Raw genomic sequence first — 25,764 nt, 5'->3', positions numbered from 1 at the left:
CCCTGTTTTAATAAGAGATACCTGGGTGTTGTTGATTCAAACTAAACCTTACGACTAATATTTATGTAAGAATTTCAATTTTTTTATTGATAAGTTTGAGTCTAACGGTGGCTTGTGAATGATACCTTGCATGACTGGGCTTACGTGAAGATCTTAATTACTGGATGGGTGGTTTCTGCTGAATAACGCCAATTGCGCTGTTTTGAACCGGGGGGTTTTCAACAGATTCAACAGCCTTGGGATGTATTGTTGGGGGATTTTTAAAACCAAATGTTTTGACAGAATTAAAATGTGTCAAAATAAACTGCTACGATAAAAACCAACAACTCAGTTGCACATGTGCATCCCCACGAATTGTATCGACATGACCTGCCTCAATATGCTTTTAAGTGTGCTGGTTGATGCATTCTTGCAGTGCGTTTTGGTCGTTGTTCATTGGAAATGCAAAACGTCTTTCATTCTTAGCTTCAAATAAGTCAGTTTTTCTTCCCTTGATTCGCGATTCTGCAACAGTGTCCCATGTTCACATTTTGATCAGGTCCGACTTTTTTTTTATTTGAACACACCGATCGTTAATGGACGGCCGGCCTTGTCGCACGTCGTCGTTTGCCCGCTTTTTTAAGACCTACCGAATGTGTGATTCCCCCATATTTTATTTATTCGAAACTGTGCCAGTGATGCTGCTGTGCGAAAGGAGAAGATGTGGACTTTGGACTTTGGAAGCAAACAGCTTTACGAACTTCTCTCATATTCGTTCCTCATAGGAGGATATTGATGCAAAGGAGAAGAAAAATTTATGCGGAATGGCAATCAAAATGATGGTCGAAAAAGCACGGTGAAAACAGAACAATCTCGAATATGCACAATTTGCACAAAGATTGACTGAACGTGGCTGCACTTTTCTCGGGGTCCTTCTGGTAAACGACAATCTACCTACCTACCTACTCACTCAAGGTTCGACGACACGCAGCAGGCCAATCATCATATCGCTCTTAAATGTCTGAAGCGTACGTAGACATGCAGCAAGTGGTGGGCACTGCAACGTGTACCTAGATTGTAACATACTGACATTTATAAGCTAGTGAATTGTGTTTGTTTTTACTAGACGCATGTCACCAATGAATCAAATCTGTTGTATAAATAATCATTGTCAAGAACTAGTTAGCGTGTCGGAAAGATTGTTGAGGAAGAAATTTCAAAACTGCTGACCTGAAGCTGAAAACTATCGATAATGATATCAAACCAATCCGAGACAAATTTCTTCCATTTGAATCCAAACTCTTGAGTTGAACTGAAATGTGAAGCACTGCCTAAACAGACTTGATTGTTTTGTTAAGGGACCGGTATGGCTGAAGTTATTTGATTTACGCTAGAAGAGTGTAAATAAAAAACCGCGATAAACAGACTGCCCTTTCATCAGAGAAGATACTATACAAAAATTGTAGCTACGTAAACTGGAAAAAAAAACATACAAAGGCTTGAAACGAAGAGTTTCTAGTTATTACATTTTAAACCGTGATTCATAATCACTGATAGGTGCATGCTTATAAAGAATTTCGTGTAATTTAAATTCCGTAAATAACAATAATACGTTTTTAGAAAATTGAAGATACATCAATGATTAAATATTTTGTTATAATAAATATCATATATTATCTATCCAGATTTAACACGTTTTCTGACAACCATGCATCAACGAAAAGGAAGAACATGAGATATGCCTAAATTTAGTGGTACCTATATATATTTTCGATACTTTTGATTAAACTGGATATAAAGTTAGTTCCATTAAAATAGGTTAAGGTTGCCAGATTGTCCGGATATTTAATACAAAATTTGAGAACCGTCTAGCCCGGCCCAATTGCCCGGATATGATTGGGAAATGTTCGCATTTTTCCCGGAATTATTCACTTCATTTGACAAATCGAAAAAAAAAACAAATTGATTTGTAGATTTTTTTTTAATAAACGCCTCCGAAACGAAGTTTTTTGGGCTAGTTTCATAAAAACAATCATGAAAGGTTTTTGGAAGCCTAAAATACGATAATCTGACGATAAGTTTTGATGAAAACAACTTTTATATCATTATTTTTCTTGAATTTTGTTAAGCAATATCGGGGGTTAGACAAAATTTGCCCCGATATTGCCAGGATGTTTGATCGTTAATTTTTAAATCAAATGCCCGGATTTTGCCAAGTTTTTATATAAAATTTCACGGATTTTCCCGGCCCGTGTACGTGCTGAAAAAAATCTAGCAACCTTAAATAGGTACACTATTTACGTTCCCATACAACTTTTGTCAAAGTTTAAAATTCATCTGAATTATCTAAACTTTTCAATCTTGTTTTCAAGTTTTACACTGCAACAGGACAAATTTCTTCTTCTTCTTCTTCTTCTTCTTCTTCTTTTTCTTCTTCTTCTTTTTCTTCTTCTTCTTCTTCTTCTTCTTCTTCTTCTTCTTCTTCTTACACCAACATGGCCAATACTTGTATGCGTCCTGGAAAATGATAAACTTGCGTTCCTCATTTTTCTTTTCAACATATAGTCTATCTATCAACTATCAGTCAAAATCCACAAGACTTGGCATCTCTGGATCGATAGGTCTGAGCCAAAAGAGAGACAAAAAAAAAGTATCTGATACATAGAACATGCATTGCAGATACTAAATACTACGGCCAGGCCAACCATGAGATGTAAAACGCAAAAGATACAGGAACAAGGGAGGAATGAAGCGTGGAGTTCCCTACCAAACGCTTCATTTGGTTATTTTGGATTTGATAATGTTCAGTTTGTAAAGATGAAATAAGAATGGAAAACAAAAAAAAATAAAATGGATTGATCTCACCCGAAACTTCCAGAGTTTGACGTCAATCCCACAGGTAACTCAACCTTTTTGCATTCAACAGGATTTGTATGATGTTTTTTCTTGCAGACATTTTGTTTATTACAATTGATATCAGCTTTCAGTTTTTCTCAGTTCTTACTTTTCTATAATTTTCACTGAACCTCTTGTTCCTTCAAACTGTGATTTTGAATTTTTCCTCCTAAATTTCATGAAGATTTACGATGTTGAAAATTTTTGAGAGCGGCTGTCAAACACGTCTTCAAGCAAACGATGCTTGCTTAGATCCCCACACTGCAACAGGCAAAATTTCGGTCTAAAACCAGTTTTTAAATTCAAAGCTGAAATTTTTTTCTAATTATTTAAAATGAGCAACCAGTATAATTTTTAAGATTCAAAATCCAGTTTCAAAGTTTTGTTACCAGTATAGGAAAACAATGAAGCAATCTTAATAATCTTAATCAGAAAAAGCAATTTCAGACTATCTCACAGTGCAGTGGTCCAAACCCAGAAAAGCCGGAAAAAATTAAATTTTTGAAGCGTTCAAAATTATTGGTCCAAATATTTCATTGTCTTTCGGCATTTTTAGGCTACATACAACCACAGAGAACAGACGCACAAGCTCGAACAAAAAATCTTCAAAAAAGTATGTTAAATTTCAAAAGCTGACATTCAAAATTGATTTAAAACAGTTCCTTCTATTCAAAAGTTACAAATCAAATTTCCAAAGGCCTATTTCTCGAAAGGGCGTAATCGTATATAAACTCATTAGTGTAAACTAATGCAGCACTAAAATAGACGGGTTCAATTTATTGCTAGTAGATAAATGCAATAAAAGGTCTTTTGACTGGACAGAATTTCACTATCTTTATTTTTCACGGTTTTAACTTATTGATTTTTTTCGGCGAGTGAAACATTTTTTTTTATTTACGTAACGTTTTGGGTTACTTTTCTTCACCCATATTCAGATGCCCCCAGAGTAACCCGTAACGTTACGTGAATTTAAAAATAGAAAAAATGTTGTTTCACTTACCGAAGAAGGTCAATAAACGGCATGACTTTTCAATTTCAGAATTTGAAACGAAATTCGCTCACCATTTCGTAATCGCCCAGTACTTCTCGATGGGGCGGAGCTCCGGAGTGTTGGGTGGGTTGAACATTTTCGGCACGAAATTGACTTTATTGTCCGCATACCTCTTCAGCACGTCCTTGAAGTAGTGGTATGAGGCCAAATCTGACCAGCAGATTGTTGGGACGTTGTTGGCCTTCAGGAGAAGAAGCAGCCGCTTCTTTTTTTTATTAGTTGATCACCAATGTGGTAAATCCTTTTTACGGATTGCATTCCAAGGCACGGCGAGCGACCGAGTCCCCCGAGTATGCTACTCTGAGTCCATGGGTGCAATTGGACGACTCATGATACTAAGTACCCATACGCCATAAAGTCCACCTGGAGCCTATGGTCATAATTCCCATCCGGACCTGCATCGAAGGCTGTACGTAAGATGGGAGACCAAATCTGCGCTTAAGCGCTCATCGGCTAACTCAATTTCAAGTCAAAACTCCAGCATATATACCATGCCTCTTGTTACTATTCAAGACGAAGGACCTTACCTCTGACGACTTGAGGTCCGGCCTTGGTTTGCACGACTATCGTGCGCTCCGCCTCTGTTCGAGAATACTGCAAGAGACCAATGACCTCTCTTCTAACGACTCGAGATCTTGGCTCCGCTTGGTTTGGCTCGATGCCCTTACCACTTTGCCCGTCCGTGTGCCGAATCGAGAGCAGCTTATCCTAGACTCGCGCCTGTCACAGCACACGTCCGGGGCTTTTCGAAAAACTACTCGGATGATTCCCGACGAAGACGTCATCCTACACCGAGTCGAATGATTCATCCGCCGACGACGCGACGTGAAGTTACTCTATCCGAGAGTATTCCGCGGTGTAAATACTCTTCACCCTACGAGTTCGACTGCGAAGGTCAAGTCTAATCCCCGCAGCTTCCCTCGTATGGAGCGTGTTCTACTCAGATACTTTGTATGCTTTACTGCTAGGATGGGATGCACACTTCTCGAAGGCCCTCCGCCGAAAGGGCATTCTACTTCGACCGTGGTCCGGTCTTCCTCCTTTCTTTGACTTGCAACTTCGGGGCTGGCAACCCTAGGCTTTTTGCCCGCCGTGTGCGGAGCAGCCGCTTCTGGAGGCACTCTTTCATGTACACCTGTCCGTTCATCGTGTCCTGGATTACGAAAGGTGCATTCCGCTTCCCGCACGTGCAGATGGCTTGTTAAACTAGGAATTTATTCGCAAATTTGGACATTTTCTGAGTGCGGACATTCGGACATGCTCCAGAACGCTGAGCTCATCCTTGATCGTGAAAAACAGGTTGCGGGGATCTGTTTGAAGTCGGCCTTCACATATGTTTCGAGGACGAAGATGCAGCATTCAACTTTCGTCAGCATGTTGAGGTACAGCTTCCTGGCACGGGTTTTGGTGGACTTGTTCTGCTTCTCGTCGCGATTAGGGGCCTTTTGTACCTTGAACGTTCGAAGCCCAGCCTTTGTTTTGGCCTTCTGGGCAAAACTTCGGTTTAGGTGCAGCTTCTAGCCACATCCCGAACGGAGGCGTTCGGGTTTCGGTTGAAGGCCCCAACTACGCGGTTGTTGTTTTTGGTGTTGTACGGAATACTTTTTCCTTCACTGCTTCCGATCGGTGGTCAATCGTTCCTCGAACCGCCTAATCACTCGCGACACCGTGAAATTTGCGATTCCCAACGTTTAATCAATGGAACCATGAGACAGATCCTTGTTCTCGTGATGAATGTGCAAGATTTTATCATGCACGAGCTGTTCTTTTGACTCCATTTCCACGAATTTTGATCACAGGAATTTAAACTTGCAGGATGTAAACAATGCACTATGAAATAAATTCACCCTAATTTTCATTAAATTCTACCCAACGGTTAAAAAGTTAGAGTAATTTTATAGTAGGCAATTTCATCGTGGACACCCTTTATTTGATGCAGTAAAAGTTGTAATCCGAACATACAAACATACACGCACGCCAGTTAGATATCTTTACAAAAACAACATTCCGTTGTTGCAGATTTTGATTAGAAGATAAATGTTTTTCTTTTTTAAAAATTCATCACCAATATATATATCCTTAAAATTTTCAAAAATACCGGTTTCGATGCCACCAGTCGTTTGATTATTATCTACAAATAAAATTGTTCTATGAAGAATTCAATTTGCAAAAACATTCAATTCATCACCAGCTTTGTCAATTTGTGGGCCAAAATAGTTAGCAAAAGCGAAAAAGTGAAATTAAACTTAATTTTTATGGTCGCCACTGAAGGCACCTGATAGAACAAAGATATATGTAATGACATGAAAAAATTTATTCAATTCTCTCAACGTAAATCCAAATTATTCGTCCCAATTTTGCGTTGCGCCAAAACTGTGCCTTCCTCTGGCGTCAATTAGCCGTTTATACACATTCTTAACAATCATAGAGTGGACTTTGCACTCGCGGATGCTGCAGTGGGATCAAGCGAGTGCCATTTGTGACTGATAGTATGTAATCATCTGGAACGAAATACTGGAGACCGCACGAATAGAGACACGATGAAAGGCCTACCTTCTTCGCTGTCGAAACTTTTCGAAATTTCGGGTGCACAGGATTCTTTTTTTCTCAACGATCGGCACCACTTATCGGTATCAGCGTTCGACAGTCCAAGGTCCGCCAATGTCATCTCTCGTCGGAGTGTTCGTTCTGCAAAAAAAACAAGCTCAATTGAAAAGCGTCCATTCTCGGGGTTGAATAACTAGTCGTAACCGGTTAGCTGCAGACCAATGAACCATTCAATTCGCGTGTAACTGAACTACGATCAAGCACACCACCGATTGATGATAATTTAATATCAGGCTGGATTCCGGGAATCGATTCACGGCATGGCGCCCGAGATAACACATTGCCTTTTTTTTACAATAATGTAGATAAATTCAATTCAAATGTGAAAATTGTAGAATATCGAATTCTTATACACAATTCACAACTGAAATTCATCAAAATTGATTCTGAAACCAGAATTTCAATTTTGATTCTACCTTTGATAACCGGGATAATGACACTAATTTTGAAGGTTTGATGAAAACGTTTCAACTAATTTCTTGAAATAATTCAACAGTATTTGAAGCTAAATATTTTCTATCAGTTCAGATCTCCATTTCTGAGCTTGTTGATCACTTCAGTTCTTCAGATACGGTAAGCAATGCTAAAACGGAACTTGATTAAAAAGAGGGAAGGTGAAATAATTAATATACTCTGACCTTCAGTGGTATGATGGTTGAAGTGAGTGGATCGCAACAAAAGTTGTTTACTTGTTCGGTTTTATCGTAACGCATCGAAGCACAGATTAATAAAGACATTGAAAGTATTTTATAACAAAAATGTGACATTGGGCACTAAAGTTGGAGCACCTTTAAAATGTTAAGGTTCTTACAAAGAAATTTACTTAACACATCTTTACTTTTTATCATGAACAATAATTTCTAAAGTTATCCCTCAAATTTGTAACTATAAGAAAAAAAGCTAATAATCAATCGTTGGAGAGAGATAATTGTTCCTCAATTTAAATACATGTTGCCAGGTGAAGTGGTAGCTCAGTAATGCTGTATTGCACCATGTCTGATTTATGTATGGGATTTCTTGATATAACTCTCGAATTAAATAAATAATTAAGTAAAGTGACATTGCAGCCCACAAAAACTGAAATAGCCACATCATTCGAGGGCCAAGGTGTGTTGTTAATTATCAACTATTTTGTTTGAATTTCACTGAAAAGTACTGTTAAAACTTAACTTTGAAAATAAAGTTTTTCAAACTGAAGGTATTCTATTAAAAATTCAAACTATCCTGCTTTCCTGTAGATCCATCTTCTAATTTTATTAGCTCTGTCATTTTTGCCATTGTTAAATGTTTTTACACATTTAACTGAAGCATCTTTTTGTTTGTGTGCACATATTTTTTAATGACTGAATCGTATCGAACTTTCAAAACTTTTTGGAAGATCTCTCAAGGATCTCGATGATCATGAAATTCGCGTAATTTTTTCTAAAAATAGCTAGAACAAGTGCAAAATTTTACTGTCCTCAGGCTACAATCTTAATAGAAATTATCATCAGCAATCGAATTTGATATGTAAATAAGGGTCACAGCCGAATGATTCATGCCGAATTTCGAAAACCGAAAATATACATTTTGTATTTAGATTGGCCCAAAAAACAGACCTGTGCAAAATTTCAGCTAAATTAGATTTCCTTTAGGGGTGCCTCAAAGTGCTCAAAGTTTCGGTATTTTTACCCTCAAAAATAACCAAAGGGCGGACCAAGGGAGATTGGAAAAATTGAAATTTTAATTTTGATACCAAATGCTTTCAAAATGTATAGAACTTCGAAATCTGGTGTTTTCTTAAAAAAATAAAATTGATAAAAATCGACTTAATTTCAAAAATCATCAAATGAGAATCAAAAGAAATTAGGAAAATCGGAATCTTTGCTGAATTTCTTCTTAAAACAGAGCAAGAATCGTCGAAAGAGTAAAAAATTGTGAAAATGCCGTCAAGTGGCATGATGGGCAAGGTTGCCGAAATCCTAGAAAAATCTATAATTTCACAGAATTTTGAGCCAATTTTCGTCACAGAATCTGTGTCACAGAACACAGAATACCGTCAAACGGGGCATCATGGAGCAGCGGGGTTAGAAGCAACATTTATATAACACCACACTGAATCAATTTTTAATTTAATGTATTATACAAAAGTTATCTTTTAATGATTGCAAAATGATGACGACATAATTTCCCGCATCTTAAGCTTGTTTTTAAAGTTTTTTATTTTTATATAAAATTTGAAAATTCGAGCAATAAATGTACAAATTTTAACATTTTTCGATGCCATAAAAAACTTTACCCAGTATTACCGATTGGTTTGATTATATTACCTACAAAATTTTTACTGGTTTCTTCATGCTATTCCAACACTGTTGGTGTAAAAATATTTTTCGAGCAATCACTCAATTTCTTAAAATAAATATTTAATATTTAACTCCTTAATGTATGCAGCATCCTTATTTTCAGAAAAAAAATGTGGAAATTTGTTTTTACAGACCAAAAAATTACTGCAATTGGTGTTTTCATGCTTAATAGTCTGTAAGGCATCGCAAATATATTAAAAAATATAAATTTTCATACGTGTTCATAAGATTTTTCATTGAAAACAAAGTTTGTTGCAAGATTTTCTAAGAAGGGTGAAAATCGCATATTTTTAGAAAATTAAAAATAACTAAAGAAACCAATAATTTTACTAACTACGTCTATTAGATGTCCCATCATCCTTAAAACTTTCGATGCATAAGGGGTAGGATTAACTGTGGTTATCAGATTTTCAGAAGCCATTGAAGTTGAAAATTGTTGCATGTTGCCCCAGTTGACGGTACTAGGAGTACTCACAGATTTCACAGAATTTTAAAATATTGAGGTTTTTTTTTTTTAAATCAATTTTCTATGTCAATAGAAATTTTTGGTAATAATCTTTGAATAAAAAAAAAAAAAATATAATAAAATTGGTAATGTTAATTGATTTTTCTTAAGTAATATGTAAAAAAGGCAATTTGACACTATTTTTGAATGAAATTAATGGAAAAAGCATCACAGAAAACCGTTACAGAATTTTTGGGTAAAATCACAGAAAATTTGAATTTTTTTTCGTCAAAACACAGATTTTTTTTTCGGCAAACTTGAACAACGAAAATAGCCTTCATCTTGAAAACAATTGCTTACTTAGAGTACGATGATATATAGTTTGTGTAGTAAAATTCTAAAACCTAACAGATATTTGCAAAATAACTGAAAAAAAAATTACAAGTAATGTAACATTTATAGTTTGTTTTGCTTAAAATGTGCATTGAACTACATGCAATTGTTTATGCTTACGCTTATGATACATACACAGTAGACTGCCTCAATATGTATCCCATACAAACTTTAGGCTCGTTCAGCTACCCCTTCCCGTGATCCGATCTGGCCCAAATTTTACATGAGATCTTGTACTGTAAAAAAAAAGTGTTTAAAATGTTCACGTTGGAAGCACATTTGCTAAAATTTACTGTGCTTTTTGATGGTGACCCTTGTGAGTTCGTCCTTCTGTGGATGGAAATGATGGTAATTTCAACTTTAAACATCAAACCTGATAATGATTCCAATATTTACTTCTAGTTGAGAGTAGGTTGCAATAAAAAAAAACTCTCCTACGCTCCCCACAAAATGCGGGGGATCAACTCACGTCTCTTCATAAATCAATTATCAGAATTTCCAAATTTCGTAGGCATTTGATAATTCTAAAATAGAAATTCCCGTATTTTAATTATATGAATAAGAAATATGGAACGAACTTATCAATTGTAGAAGTAGGAAGTGTGTTTTCTCTTGAAGCGGATCATTCAACGATGTCAACTGCTGGAGTTGGATGCAATCAACAGAGAACCGGGTCGGGCACAAACAAAGAAACATGCAATGATTTATCACTACGCTTTATCCACGTATTAAAAAAAATGAAAAACTTCACAATAACAAAATACACAAACTTCTAAAACTTTCTGTTTCCCGCGGCCGAGTAAAAAAAACACATTTGATACCAACTAACCATCGCCTACTTCTCGCATTGAATTGATTAAAATTTTAACTCTCAGGACACAAGGGTGATTGAGAGCAAGTTCACTGGTGTTGGGAAAAATTGGTAAAAATTTTGACACTTGTAGCACATTTTGAAAACTTTACCATGTAAAAACATTTTCAAGATCTGCAGCCTTCAAATTTTTTTACTACACGTGTTATATTTTCGCATGCTGTGATCCAAAACTAGCTCGATTTCTATCACATTCGGCTGAAATAGAAACAGTGTTTTAAAAAAAATAAAACGCCCAAAGATCTAGGAAACATTTCTGCATGATAAAATTTTCAAAATATGCTACAAGTGTCAATATTTCTACCGCTTTTTCCCAACACGAGTAAACTTGCTCTAAGGAGCACATATCCATTTTCAAACATTATAAATTTAGTTTTCTTATATAAGAAGTAAAAGTTTTAATTTATGAAAATTTAAAATTCATTTTTTTTACCATTATAAGTAACTTTGGTGTCACCTACTCGAAGCCAAAGTCCAACACTTAACGTGTTTATCAACCTTTCAAGTGTTCTAGCCCCTTCCTGCCCTGGAAGTGAGGCAGTAGCTCAACTTTAACACTCACTTTTTGTTTTGTTATCGATGGATATGCTGTCAGGGGAAAATGTCGGGGTTTTCCTTCGAGAACCTGTTTAACTCAAACAGCTCGAAAGCCACAACGCCCTCGACATGGGCGCTCGATGAAGGGCTTGATGTCTTTAAGTGGCGCTTTTCATCTCTCGTTAAGCTGTCTTTTTCCCCCTTCTCGGCACTGAGTGTATTATATTCGGCACTCGAAGAAAAGCTTCGCCGTGCAACAGGCGCGACAGTTTAATACTTTAGCATCAGCGCTGGATCACGTTTTATCATTCATGGGCCAACGAAAAAAAAGGGCAAATAACTAAGTATACGGACCAGCCAGCGGAAGGATGCTGTTGCTGGAGAGGATTTGCCAGGAAGGTTCCGGTGTAACAATTTTACATACAGATGATTCAAGTTCGGTCGGATGAATACCACACAGAACACACACACAGGGCTGTTTGGCTTATTATTTTATTTTTGCTTAAGAAAAGCGTCTCGTAAACTGACTCTATTGAGTGTTCGTTTATAAAACGTGCCCAATCGCCCAGTCAGAGACTGCGAAAGACTGTTGCTTGCTATCGAGTATTCGTCACTTTGTTCGTTGAAGGAATTTTTCTATGACGTGGCTTAAAAAAATGCCACGAACAGGTTCGAGTTACAAGATAAAGAAAAATATTTCTTATGATTTGATCCAAGATTTCTCCAATTCATATTACTTGGACTGGACTGCAGAAAGCTTCTTTTCATGACTTGTTTCGAAGAAATTCTAGCTGTTCAATTACAATTTTTGTTTTTACTCCTAACTGTAGACTAGGGTGTCCCAAAATTGCATAATTTCTGGGAATCTGGGGGCTCACCCTCCAAATGGTAGATAAGGATGTGGAGAACAAACTTTTGTATGGGGCCGACTAAAACAAATCATGTTTAGAGGTTCCGCGATCTTTGAAAAAAAGTGTAATGAGTGTAGCGATGTTGAGTCATAAAATACTGTCAAATGGGACATCAGGTAACTTTTTTCACTTCAAAGGGTTTTTTTACAGATTTCTGCAGACACAAAAAGTTTTGTAAAAGAGCTAAGGTTGATGGGAAATAACGTTGACCTTACAGAAAAATTATTAGTTTCCTCAATTTCCTCAGGTATTTTTAAAAACCCAAAAATATGCGTTTTCGCCTTACCAAGGCGAAGGGGTTACTTGCAAGTTGAAAACAAACTTTGCTTTTATTGAAAAATATAATGAAAACTCATAAAACCAACACCAATTTTTTTTCAACAAAATTTTGAAAACTTTCTTTCTATTACTGTTATGAAAAAAAAAATATGAGACATAGCATACATTGTGGTGCAAATATATTACAATAAGTTCTAAATCAGAAATCATAAAAACAAATGTTTGAATGAATGAAAATTGAATGCCAATAATCTTATGAAAAAGAGTTTTTTTTTCTGTCTGCTGTTGATATGAGAAAAAAACATGAGTTGCTGCATACATTCAGGGGCAAATGTATTAGTAACAGTTCTAAAACAGAAATCATAAAAAAATGTTTGGATGGATGAGAACTTAATGTCGATAATCTTATGGAAAAGAGATTCATAAAGCGTCACTTTGACATGCATTTTGTTGCATCTTATCGCAGATAGGTAGCTGAGTTTTTTTTTCAGTATTTTGGGAAAAATTTATAGAGTTTTTAACAACAAAATCATGTAATAAAAACTATGGCATGGTTTGAACAAAATCGGATCACAAATCCAATCTCAATCTTGCGTTTTTGAGAGGGAGTTATTTTTAACAAAAAAAAAAGGCTAAGAATGTTGAATAGTTTGGACAGATCGGCTATCACTCGATCGTAGTGTTTAAGAAATTATTCCGAAAAAGAAAAACAATTCGTATGTTTAGTTTAAAGTAAGGTTGTTTGTTTGTTGCATGTTTTATTGATGCAATTTGTTAAAAAAAATCATCGAAATCACATGGTAAGCCAAATCAAGACCACCTACAATATTAGGTACAATTTCTCAAGCCTAAATATTTGTTTCCTTCTTATAGTCATACTCAGAACGATACCGTCAAACGAGGTAGCATGCAACAGCAAAGTTAGATGCAAGGTTGCTGAAATCACAGAAAAAGTCTGTAATTTCAAGGAATTTTGAGCAAATTTTCATCAAAGAATCTGTGTTACAGAACACCAAATTTTGTAAAATTCACAGATTTTGCAGAATTTATAAATTTTGAGTGGATTTCCAAAATTATAATTTTTTTAGGCAAAATAAAATTTAGATTTTTTACTTTGAATTAAAAAAAGTATGATAAGATTGGTAATTTCAATTGATTTAACACATTTTAAGGATAAAAAAGGACCCAATTTATCATGAATTTTCAAAGAAATTAAAGGAAATAGAATCACAAAAAAAAACCATCACAGATTGTTTTGTGTAAAATCCCAGGAAGTCAGATAATTTTCCCAAAAACATTAAAGTTATCATTTAATGATAAGAAAATGATGATAACATAGTTTCTCACAACGTGAGATAGTACTTTTTTAAAGTTTTTGATTCTCATAGAAAATTTAAAAAATCGAGTAATGGATGAAAAAGTTTTAACATTTTTTGATGCCATAAAAAAACTTTACCCAGTATGACGGATTTGCTAAATGATTTCACCTACAAACTTTTTTTCTTTATTATCGCATACCAACAGTGTTAGTGTAAAATGTTTTTAGGATAATCACAAACATGTTTTCAAATAAATATTATTATAATCCAGTTACCAGACTGAGCTTAAATGCATCAAAATACAAACCAAAGTTTCACCTTTTCAATCTCGTTTCCATATGCTGGAAAATGATTGTTTTGCATCACGCGTTGGTTAATTTCAAAATTTCATCCATTCATACATTATTTTTTATGATTTCAGCCAGTAGAGTTTATTGTAGTATTTTTTTACCCCCAAATGTATGCAACACCCTTCTGCTTTTGCCTAAAAACATTTTTGACGGAAAAAATGTAGAATTCAAATCGAACTAAACCAAAAATTACTGCAATTGGTTCTATATGCATAACGACATTACAAATATATCAAAAACTATAGATTATCAAACTATCTAGTTTTTCACGTTTCAGCCTGTTAGGAAATAGGCTTTTCAAGTGTCTGAACTCGAAACAATAATGTAACCTCCATATTATAGCTATTTTCTATGGTTAAATAAGCGTTTTCCTTAAGGTGGCCATTATGCCCTTATCTCCCCTACATGAATATAACAATCTATAGTAGAACAGAGGTATACCTCACGGCCTAGCATCAACAAAGCTCCCACTAAAGTTGCAATATTTGCTAAAAAGGAGCAAAAATAGCTTTAAAAATTCATTCCCCATTTCGAACGTCTTATTCGTGAAATGGTTCCGCCAACGAGATAACCGAAGCCTGGGGAAATGCGGGATGGATCCCAAAAGATAGTCTTTTCCAGGAATTGGATTTCCGCTCCACTGTTTGCTATATATCTATTATTGAACATGTTTTTCCGTTAAGAACGTTTCCTGGTAGGTATTGTTCAGAATCTCCTGACTGTGTGTTTAAAACGAAAATTTCTCCCTACAGAACCAACCATCAAAATGTTGTTGTTTGGAATGAAGATTTCTAGAAATTTAAATTAATACCTACATTTTTCCCTTCTTCTCTTTACAGATCTGCTACTGACCTACTCAAACGGCCAACCATATCGAACTACCGACACATATTTTGTAGTGCTCGTTTCATCTGTTTTTTTACACAAGTGATACATTTTAAAGCCCAACATCGATCTTCCGTACTATACAACACTATACATATTTATACACGCAATCAAGTCGAAACACAGGAAATCCCTGGACACAGTAAAGAGAGTAGCAGAAAATATTTCCCGCAATGATTCGTGGAGTTTCGTCGCGTCTCCTCACCCAGCAACTGAGCAATGCCACCAATAATGCAGCGAAAAGCTCCTGGAGCAAGAAGCAATGTGTTCAACTGTTAAGTACAAAAAGTCAGTTTAAATATTTAGAAGAATCTGTCTTCCCCCCGGAGAATGGTTTCGAACAGAATTCGCTGTACGGAAAATCCCTGCAAGTGCCCCACACAACCCTGGATCAGTATGTGTGGGACAACTTTGGCCAGTGGGCGAACAAGACTGCAGTGGTGAGTGCCAGTTTTTTTCTGTACCTATCTTTTCTCTTCCATGGGTTCGGGGTTGCTTTTTCGTTTATTGGTTGCCCAAAAGCAAGTCTAAACAAGATAAAAATTCGCACACTCGACTCAACTAACCGCAAACCGAAACAATTTGAAAATGTGAACCGAGTCTCTTAATATGATTCTTCCTTATGTTGATGTCCTGTGTACATGCAGAGTTGGCAAAAGATTCGCGTCCCGGCGCACAGACGCTACAATTGGTAAAAGCATTCCAAGGATCAAATTTAATCTAGAGATGAGAAATTACCTCCGTTATTTCAGACCGGAGAACAGCTTACCAACGATTGCCTTTTTGTTTGTGCTTCAGTTTGCTAGTGATACCTACTGGTAGCAATTTATAGTCTCTCTACAATTTATGGGCTTGTTCAGTGAGCAAGTTGCATGGCAGCCAGTGGCAATCGACTACAAGTCACACTCATTTGGCCAATTGGCCTCAGCATCACCGACTTAAACCTGTTGGAATCGAAAGCACGGGCTTACTGTGGGCTTCTTAAATTTAGATAGATCCAATAAAACACTATCAAATGCATCGAGTGAGGTAGACACTTAGCTAAGTTGAGACCCAGTCAAAGCTACTGTAAACAAGATTAGGGCACTGTGTTGCTTTCAATCGTAATAAGAAAAAATAAAGTTCATCCCTCTACCCCCCTAAAAGAACTTTGTTTGGTTGTTCGATTTCAACCAGCAAATGCGGGTCAACAGGCAGAAGTACATATAAAGAAATCATGGCTGATTTCACGTTGATTACATATCAAAAAAGAATACAACTTCTGTTTTTTCAACCACTTTCTGCATGGTTGATTCAACTGCCGTAAACTTAGGTTACCTTGATCACCAAGGTAACTTTGATCTATAGGTGTTCCATTATATTTAAGCATGATTTTGATACAACTTACTTTCCGGATGACGTTTAACGGCTGATCCTCGTTGTTAGTTTACAGTTAAACTAAAAACTTTTGTATAGTGAGCTGCAGTTTTCATAGTTTTCGTGAAAATGAGGAGCATTTCCCCGAAAAAGCGTTTGAATGTCGTGCACAAATGTAGTTCCTCCACAACAATTCGCTGAGTCAGATAGCGAAAAAGAAAGAAGTAAGCATTGAAGCTGTTTGAAAAACGATTCGAAAGTATGGAGAGAAAAGCAACTTCATAGATACTAAAAATCTAGGTGAAAACTGATCCGGTGGACGAAACTTTAGACCGGAAAGTCATGCGTGCTTACGCCAGTAAGAAGACTGCCTTAATTCAGAATATGGCTAAAATGTGGGATCTTTTCTCAGTACCGCCTATCTTGGTGGTCTATCAAGGTAAGATTGGATCTAAAGACATATAAAAAGCAGAAGAAAACGAATCGGAGTTAAAAACAACTGCTACCGTCAAACCAAGATCTTGTAAATTTTATGATCAACTGTTGTGAGGAAAATCGATGTGCGTTATCATCGATGACGAAACCTACTGTAAGTTTGATTACCAAGCGCTTCCGGATGACCAGTTTTCCACAGTTCGGGATGGCCAAAGTGTTGACGAGAAGGGGACAGCCATTTTTACCGTAAAATTAAGTAGGTAAAAAGGCAATGGTTTTGCGAGCCATTTGTGAGTGTGGCATGTTTTCCGAGCCGTTCGTGACTACTGACATAATGAATACATCTGTTTACTAGTGAACCTTCATGTAAGAGAAGCGACGCACACAGGGGAAAACGGTGATCAAAATTGTTTACGCCAAAACGGAGCGTTTTAGACCCATAGTGTCTTCGGGACATTTTACCTACATTTAAAGCACTTTAAAATGAGCTTTTGATAAAAATGATTAAATCACCTAGCAGTGAGATAAAAAAAATTATTTTTTGTATTTTTCACTTTAGAGCACCAGGGTTGGTCGGCTCTTCTCAACCAACAAAGAGCCGGGAGAAACCAACACTGTTTTCAGTTCGGCTTCCGAGTGTAATCCTCTTTCGCTGATCGTGCTCCACTCGTTACCCGAGTTTACACGAGCTGTAAGTGACTCGGACGGCAAGTGTGAGAACATTTGCATCCGAGTGGGAGAAAGAGAATTCTAAACAAAGAGCGCCCTGTGTTTCAGTCATACACCTCAGAGTAAAGAAGGAAAAAGTTATTTAGACTCCCACCACACAACGTAGAAAAAATATAAACAGTTTCTACTCCGCTACCATGCCCACTGCTGTTAGCTGTTTTGAATTCTTTTTTTTTACAAAAGGAAGCATTCGAAGAAGAGGTGACAGGTGGTTTCATAAAAAAAACAGGACCCCGCGAAGAACAAAAACCAGGATTTTTCAGGACCCCAGTAGATTGGTGGAAATGAAATGCAGCTCTTCTTAGATTGCATAAATTAAGGCGAAATAGCGGTGCAGTATACGCCTTAATTTATGCTGCAGAAGAGATATGAAGGTGGGTGGCTTTTAGTTTATACCGAAAAACACCGTTCAAATATCATCTGAACCGAAGATTACCATTGGTTTGAGAGGTTAAACTGTTTTTATTGCAAAATCAATAGCAATTAAGATTAGGACGACTTCTAGAAAATCAGGACACCCCTGGGAGCTTTGATTCGGAAAGTTGCATCTTTTCTCGTGAACGTACCAAGAATAAACTGAGTTAGCTCTCGAATTCTCCTCAGCACATTGCGCAACAGATTTTTCTGGAGAAGGGAATTCTCTTCATCAGCGGATATGAATGCTCTCGCTCACTCTTATGTGTTGACAATCTCACTCTTCATTTCAGTGCGATTTATCTCTCCCGGCACCGATTGGGGGAGCAGACGAAAAAAAATTGCACTCTCTTTCACTGGACAAGCCGATCTGAGGAGTTTTGCCACCCATGTAGAGCACTTATGTCTTTGGCAAGTTTTTAGATTGTATAAAATGTAGCAATTTTGTTCAAGACGTCAACACCGTAGAAGCTAACCCAAAATAGTTAGAAGGGTTCAAAATAAAAAATATTTTTTGATCAAAATTTTCAGTATTCTAACGATATCTTTTCAGGTCAAGCTTATTCAAGCAAGATATGTTTGAAAGAGTTTTGAGTCACTTGAAATCGAACAGTTTTCTGGAACACACTTAATAAAAATATTCATACTGAAACGAGTAAGATTGGAAAAACTAAGAAAAAATAGCTGTTTTCGAACACCTGTATCTTTCTAGCTCGGTTGAGTTCGGTTCATTTTTTGGTTGCATTTGAATCAGGCAGGTTTCAACGTTATAAAAACATGGAGTTTATAACGTTGAGTTGTTTATCTGGTAGCTTTATAAACGATTAAAGTTAGCTACTTTCAAGGAACTTACCACTTAGAATACAATATACTTGACGAGTTTGTTTTTCGGTTAGCTAATTTTAAATGCAAAAAAAATCTTCTAGATTCCTTGAAAATAGCTAACTTTAATCATTTATAAAGCTACAAAATAAACAACTTAACATTGCAAACTCCATGTTTTTATAACGTTGAAACCTGCCTGATTCTAATGCAACCAAAAAATGAACCGAACTCAACCGAACAGGTGTTCAAAAACAGCTATTTTTTCATAGATTTTCCAATCTAACTCGTTTCAGTCTCAATATTTTTTAATTAAGTGTGTTCCAGAAAACTGTTCGATTTCAAGTGACTCAAAACTTGTTCTGAAATGAGACTTGATTCCGTTGTTTGTGGAACCCCCAGCAGTGAGACGTGCTAACAGGCAGAACTACTCAATTTCTCACGTCTCACTGCTACACCGCCTAGCAAAAGAAAAGCCAAAGACGTAAGTGCTCTAAAATGAAAAATACAAAAAATAATTTATCTATCTCACTGCTAGGTAATTTAATCATTTTTATCAAAAGCTCATTTTAAAGTGCTTTAAATGTAGGTAAAATGTCCCGAAGACACTATGGGTCTAAAACGCTCCGTTTTGGCGTAAACAATTTTGATCACCGTTTTACATCGTTTTCCCCTGTGTGCGACGTCTGAAACACAAAATTCCAATCGTTAGAAAAAAAAACTGTCAAAATCGATTCCATTTGATCCGAGCTTTTGTCGTGGAGCTTTTAGCTTTCTTCAGTCTATTTGTTTATTCAGTCAACGGACCAAGTATAGGTATATGTAGACGACTTAAAGTTAAAGTTACATAAAATTTACATCTAATTATCGATTTCTTGAAATTCTTAAAACATTTCTTCGGAAAACATCCCGCGAATCGTCGAAGTCGAAGAGCTCGGAAAAGCGGTTGAACGTTTTCATTACACCGATGAATGCACTATTGGCTCCATAGTTGTTCAATCGAATTGGGACATACAGTTGAAGGTCCTGGTTTCTCAGTCCATGGGGTCTCACACTAAGAGGAATAGCTTCCAGTAGCGTAGGACAATCGATACGCGATGTCAGTAGATCGGCGACAAAAAAAGCTCGTGTTGCATTTCTTCGGGCTTGAAGAGTATCTATGTCTATAAGTCAACATCGATGTTCGTAGCTTGGCATGTGGAACGGGTCTTGCCAGTTAAGGTGTCTGAGGGCATAACGCAAAAAGCGCCTCTGGATAGCCTCGAGCCGCTCATTACCGTTCTGGTAGTAAGAACACCAGACAGCTGAAGCGTATTCGAGGATGGATCGAACTATGCTGCAATACAGGCTCTTCAGGCAATACACGTCCTTGAATTCCTTGGCCACTCGAAATAAAAATCTGAGGCTTCTAGAAGCTTTATCGACGACGTAGTTCGTATGTGTTTTGAATTCCAGCTTACGGTCGAGTATTACGCCCAAATCATTGATGTGGTCCACCCGTGCAATGGACTCATCTCCTAAGAAGTACTCCGCGCAAAAAGGCTGCCGCCTTCCAGAGAAACTGATGACTGCACATTTACTGCGATTCAAAGGCAGGCAGTTGATGTCGCACCACTATGCGAAAAGATTAAACTGGTTTTGCAGAAAATCAATGTCGTCCTGACCGTTTATGGCGTAGAACAGTTTAAGATCATCAGCATAACAAAGTTTCTTCTAAAGTTTTTCTAATTGAAAACTCAACCAAGAAAGTATTGTGATTGCTGTTGTAGTTCATGCAAAAAATTTCAAAGCTCGTCATACGAACTTATGATTATGAGCAATTTTTTTCACTGCTCTGGTGGGTCGTGTTCGAAGATAAAAAACTATGTGTTTGTTAACAAAATTTAAGAAATTCATACCGTTTATCGGCATCAAATTCAATATTGGTTTGTTGGATTTTTACTAAGCGTTCACTTTCGAGCTTGAACATTGCGCCACAAAACAGTGCTGAGGTTTTTTTTGTCCAAGCTTTCGGCGATGTGGCCAGATATTTTATTTTAAGAGGGATCAGATGTCGCTTATTTTATATGGAGATTCATGTGCACTACTGTTTACGTAAGACAGTGCCTAAGCCGTTGCCTGCTGCCCATGATGTGCAAACATGATCACCCAGTACTGTTTTGGCCGGATTTGGCATCAGTTCTCTACTCAAAGGATACGATGGCTTGAAACCAATCCAACAAAGTCAAGATCGTACCGAAGGATATGAATTAGCCAATTTTTCCTAAAGACCGATTGTAACTTTTCGGTGTTTGTGAAAACATCGAAAACTTCGCAAAAGTATGGAAAAAAGTGGTCAAAATCATCCCAAATTAGTCTGTGCTGAGGCTAATTAGCAGTCTTCGATCAAAAATTCGAATACTGGCTTACGATTGGCTGGAATCTAATTTTGTATTCAATCTCTATATAAGATGACTATAGAGAACATTTTGGATTTGCCTCTAAATTGTGTGTATACTGTTAATTTTAAATCGTTTAAAATTATTCCACATTACCATAAATTACTAAGTCCAAAGTTTCAATATCTGAAAAATGTTTTTTTTTTTTTTTTAATGGCCCGCCACACTCCCCCACACCAAAAAACTCAACTGAGTCCCCTGGTAATGGACACTTCAGTTCTCAACATGTCTGGCAGCAAAAGTTTACAAATAAACGCGAGCAAAAAATTTAAGCATGTTGAGAACACAAATATATTTAATGCGAGGAAATGTATATTATGATTAAAGTTTTATTGTAGAGAAGGGATCTCAGTAGAAAAAGGTTTCCTTTTAAGAGATCCTTCTTGCTTACTTAGTAAAATTAACAAATAACAGAAAAAAAAAATTTTAAGAACATTACACTACTGCTTAATCATTAAAGTTCAAAAGTTTTAAATTACAAATTAAAATGAGAAATACAAATTAAAAATATTACAAAAAAAAAACTGGCATGATGATTGGTTGTTATAGGTTCAGCGTTTCCTTAAGATGTTGTATTAGTTTCGTTTTAAACATGTTACGGTTTTGAGAATTTTTTATTTCTTGCGGTAAAGAATTATATTTAGTAGGTCCGGTAAAAGATATTCTACGCTGACCAAAGGCCGAGCAAGATCTACTGCATTGTAAATAGTTTGATTGTCGGGTATTGTGGGTGAGCGGTACTACAGTGAATTTCAAATTACGAGAGGTATCAGTGGAATGAAGATTATCGAACACAAAAATCATTGTTTGCAAATCACAAAGCTGAGTTAAAGGCAATATATTGTGCAACGTGTCTGAGTATAGTGCTGATGTCGGATAAAGCAAAGGCAAATTTAAAATAGTTTTCAGGCATCTGTTTTGTAAGGTCTGAAGCCGAGATAAAGACGATATAGAGGCCCTGCCCCACACAGCTATCAAATAATTTAGATGGGAATGTATGAACGCATAGTAAAGCTTGAAAAGGACATGACGTGGAACAAATTGTTTAATTTTCCACAGAACTCCACAAAACGAGGACACTTTCCTTTGAATATGAGTAATATGGTTATTCCAAGAAAGCGATTCATCCAAAAGTATGCCTAAATACTTAAACTCATTTACTTTTTCAATGGTACTCCTTCCAACCAATGGATCATTGTGTGGAGGTACAATTTTTCGTGCTGAATGGAACATCACATATTTAGTTTTCGAAAAGCTCAATGACAAAAGGTTGCTGTTGAAATATTGAAGTAGCAATTTGAGGTCTTCCTCCATTTTCCTTATTATTGTGTTAGGATTTTTGTCAGGGTAAAAAAGTGCAGTATCGTCAGCAAATAGACGAGGAGTACCATGTAAGGGAAGCTTGCTTAGGTCGTTGATATATATCAGGAAAAGTAATGGTCCAATATTACTTCCCTGTGGAACCCCTATTTCAACTTTTTCAAGTGCACTGCTGGTGTTATCAATCGACACGAATTGCTTTCGATTTGATAAGTAGCTTCGAATTAAGTCATTGGCTACACCTCGTATACCATAGTACTCTAGTTTTCTACGTTTTCTACGTTTGAAAGCAAAAAAATTAGCTTCACATAGGCAAAACTTGGTTTGATTTTAAAAATTTCAAAAAAAGTTCAACTTTTTTCCTTTGCGTATGAATAGTTTGAATGTTATTTTGATTGTCCTCTTGAAATAAAATTTTTGGTAGGTATTTAAAACATAGGGAGATTTTCCAAGGGTAAGCCTGGCTAGGACAAATGGCTAGAAATCATACAAAATGGTAAAGATTGAAGAAAAAACAAAATGAGAATAGTGAGAGGGAATTTAATGATGGTAAAATTCATTCATTTTGGTAAATAATATTTTTTAGCAAAGTATATATATATTTTGCCCCTAAATTAAGGTTGCCAGAATTTTTTTCACTACCATCCGGGCCTAGCAATTCCGGGCATTTTTTCAAAAAAAACCTGGCAAAATCCGGGCATGGATTTCAATTTTTCAAATCCAAAAACCGGGCAAAAACCGGGCAAAATTTAGGTGTTATTATATATAAAAGCAAACAAAACATGCAAAAAAAATCGAAATTAATATTTTATTAATGTAATTGCAGACTTCCAACAACTTTTTGGAACACATAAATATTTAAAGGTTTATAAAAGACAATCAGCGAAATTATTTGAAACAACCGTTGAAAATTTCCATACCGATAATCGATTTTGCTGAAACTTACTAAAAAACTTTGATTTTTTTTTTATTTCTTTGTGAAAATTGTGAAAAAATCCGGGCAATATCCGGACTTTTTTCACGATATCCGGGCAACCGGGCCGGACCGGACTTTCTCTAAATTTTGCATCAAATATCCGGGCAAACCCGGATAAAACCGGGCAATCTGGCAAGCTTACCCTAAATGTATGCAGTAGCATTGTCCATCATTCTTACACTGGTCAAGCAGCAGCAGGTTTAGCAAGCATTGATGAATAATATACAATGTATTGAATTTAATTTTCCATTCAATTGAAGTCACGATACTGAAGAATCACACGTGACATAAAATAAGATTTTTTAATTTTCCAGATGCATAAAATCCTGGAGACACGTTCGCTTGATGTCATGAATTTCTAAAAATTCTACCAGTTGTCAGGATCATAATTTTTGAAGATTAAAATTTTACCTCATACTTCAGGATTTTTGAAAGGATCAGCTAAATATGAGGAATGTCTTAAGAAAGTTTGATAATTTTAAGAAAATTTATTTTCCTTTGTTATGTCCCTTACTTTGTTATTTTTTGTCGAAGAAATTATAATTATTCTGCTTTTGTAAAACATTCAAATCTTCATTTTTCTTCATCATGCAAGGTATTCAATTAAACTTTAAATGGCTTTAAGCTTTTGGCCAACTTATTAAAATTGATATACAATCAAACCATGCTAAAAATGTTAACGATCCAGAAGAAAATCCAGTTTCTTAATGGTAATCAGAAACAGATTTAATACAAAAATCCAAGAGTTAGAACCCTTATTGGTTTAAAGTTATTTGCGAATTTGTGTATTTTCGTATTTTTATTTTTTTATAAGGAACAAAAATGTACACTCAATCTGAATTTTTGAAAATTTTAAGTTTTTGGCTCTCCCGACTTAAAAGGTTGCCGACCACTGAGCTAGCATATAAATAAGTTAGAAGCGTATTTTCCGCAGACTTTTGATGGTTACTTGAAGACAGTGAATGAAAATGTAAACTTTGAGTTATCAAGATCACATCCACATCCACTTCTTTCAGCATTGTACATAAAATCGACGCCAAAATTTCCAAATATGTGTGGCATAAGATACAGTAACTCTAAAAAAATCGGACTTTTTGGACTTTTTCCATGCAAACTGTAATTTCTCAGACACTATGCAACTTCTATCGAATATTGAAATGTTACCGAGTGATTGTTGAAATATTAAGCTTGCATATCTGAAGTTTTTCAAAAGTTTTTTTAATGGGTTAAAAATTATTCGAGGTTAATTACCGTCAAACGGGGCATCATGCAAAAGCAGGGTTAGATGCAACATTTGTATACCACAACACTCATTCAATTTTTATTTCAAAATACAGTAATAAAGTTATCATTGAATGATAACAAATTGATGATGACATAGTTTTTAGCATCGTGAAAGAGTTTTTTAAAGTTTTTGATTCTCATAAAAATTTCAAAAAATCAAGCAATAGATGTACAAATTTTTACATTTTTCGATGCCGTAAAAAACTTAACCTAGTATGACGGATTGGCTTAATAATATCACCTTCAAACTTTATATTGCTTTCATTATCCTTTACCAACACTGTTGGTGTATAAATATTTTTCGGACAGTCTCCAATTTTTTTTATATAAATATTTTTATAATTCAGTTAGCTGTTTGGGGCAAAATGCAACAAAATGCAAATCAGAACTAAATCTCATAAATCATGTTTTCATATGCTGGGATATGATTGTTTTGCATTATGCGTTTGTTAACATTAAAATTTCATCCATCCTAAGATTTATTTACATGATTTAAGGTAATAGAATATTTTGTAGTATTTTTTACCCCTAAATGTATGCAGCAGATTTACACTTTTTTCTTTAAAACATTTTTGACAGAAAAAATGTAAAATTTACTACAAAAATTACTGCAATTGGTGCTTTATGCGTTATGACATCACAAATGTATCAAAAACTATAAATTTTCAAACGTTTTCATTTGATTTTTCATTAATTACAGAGTTTGTTGCAACTTACCCCCTTTTTTCTTTTTTTTTTTTTTTAATTCGTATCTACATTTATTTGGCTTCTTGCAGTTGCCCTATTGGCCAAGTTTGGTGATAGAACACAATATTACATATCAATATTATTGGTAATTATAAAGTTACAAAGTTTTTTTAAAATCACTATGTTTTTATTATGTAACACTGTTGTTATATCCAATGGTAGTTGTCTTCTGGTGATGAAAGCTTCCAGATCATCTCTGGTTTCTTCAAAACGAGGGCACGAAAAGAATATGTGGTTGGGATCTGCAACGGGATAACCACATTCACATGCTGCTGATTGGATGATTTTGTTCCGGTGAAGATGCGCTGGCAATCTGGAGTGGTTACTAATCAGTTTGCTTAGTATTACAATTTCACGTCTGTTGAGGTTTGAAGTACTG

The 25,764-nt window shown here is 35.8% G+C and overlaps 1 protein-coding gene across 1 annotated transcript in view; it reads left to right on the top strand.

Annotated features, from left to right (window-relative positions):
* LOC129756376 (uncharacterized) overlaps positions 1-25,764 on the top strand; it is a 41,115-nt gene continuing 15,351 nt past the window's right edge. Inside the window, exons 1-2 of the mRNA XM_055753233.1 lie at positions 1-65; positions 14,819-15,304. Coding sequence (XP_055609208.1) covers positions 15,038-15,304 — 267 coding nt within the window. The 5' untranslated portion in view covers positions 1-65; positions 14,819-15,037. The remainder of the gene's footprint in view (positions 66-14,818; positions 15,305-25,764) is intronic.

Source organism: Uranotaenia lowii, chromosome 3 (assembly GCF_029784155.1).
Source record: "Uranotaenia lowii strain MFRU-FL chromosome 3, ASM2978415v1, whole genome shotgun sequence".
NCBI classification, from domain to species: domain Eukaryota; kingdom Metazoa; phylum Arthropoda; class Insecta; order Diptera; family Culicidae; genus Uranotaenia; species Uranotaenia lowii.
This window is presented reverse-complemented; position numbering and strand designations above follow the sequence as displayed.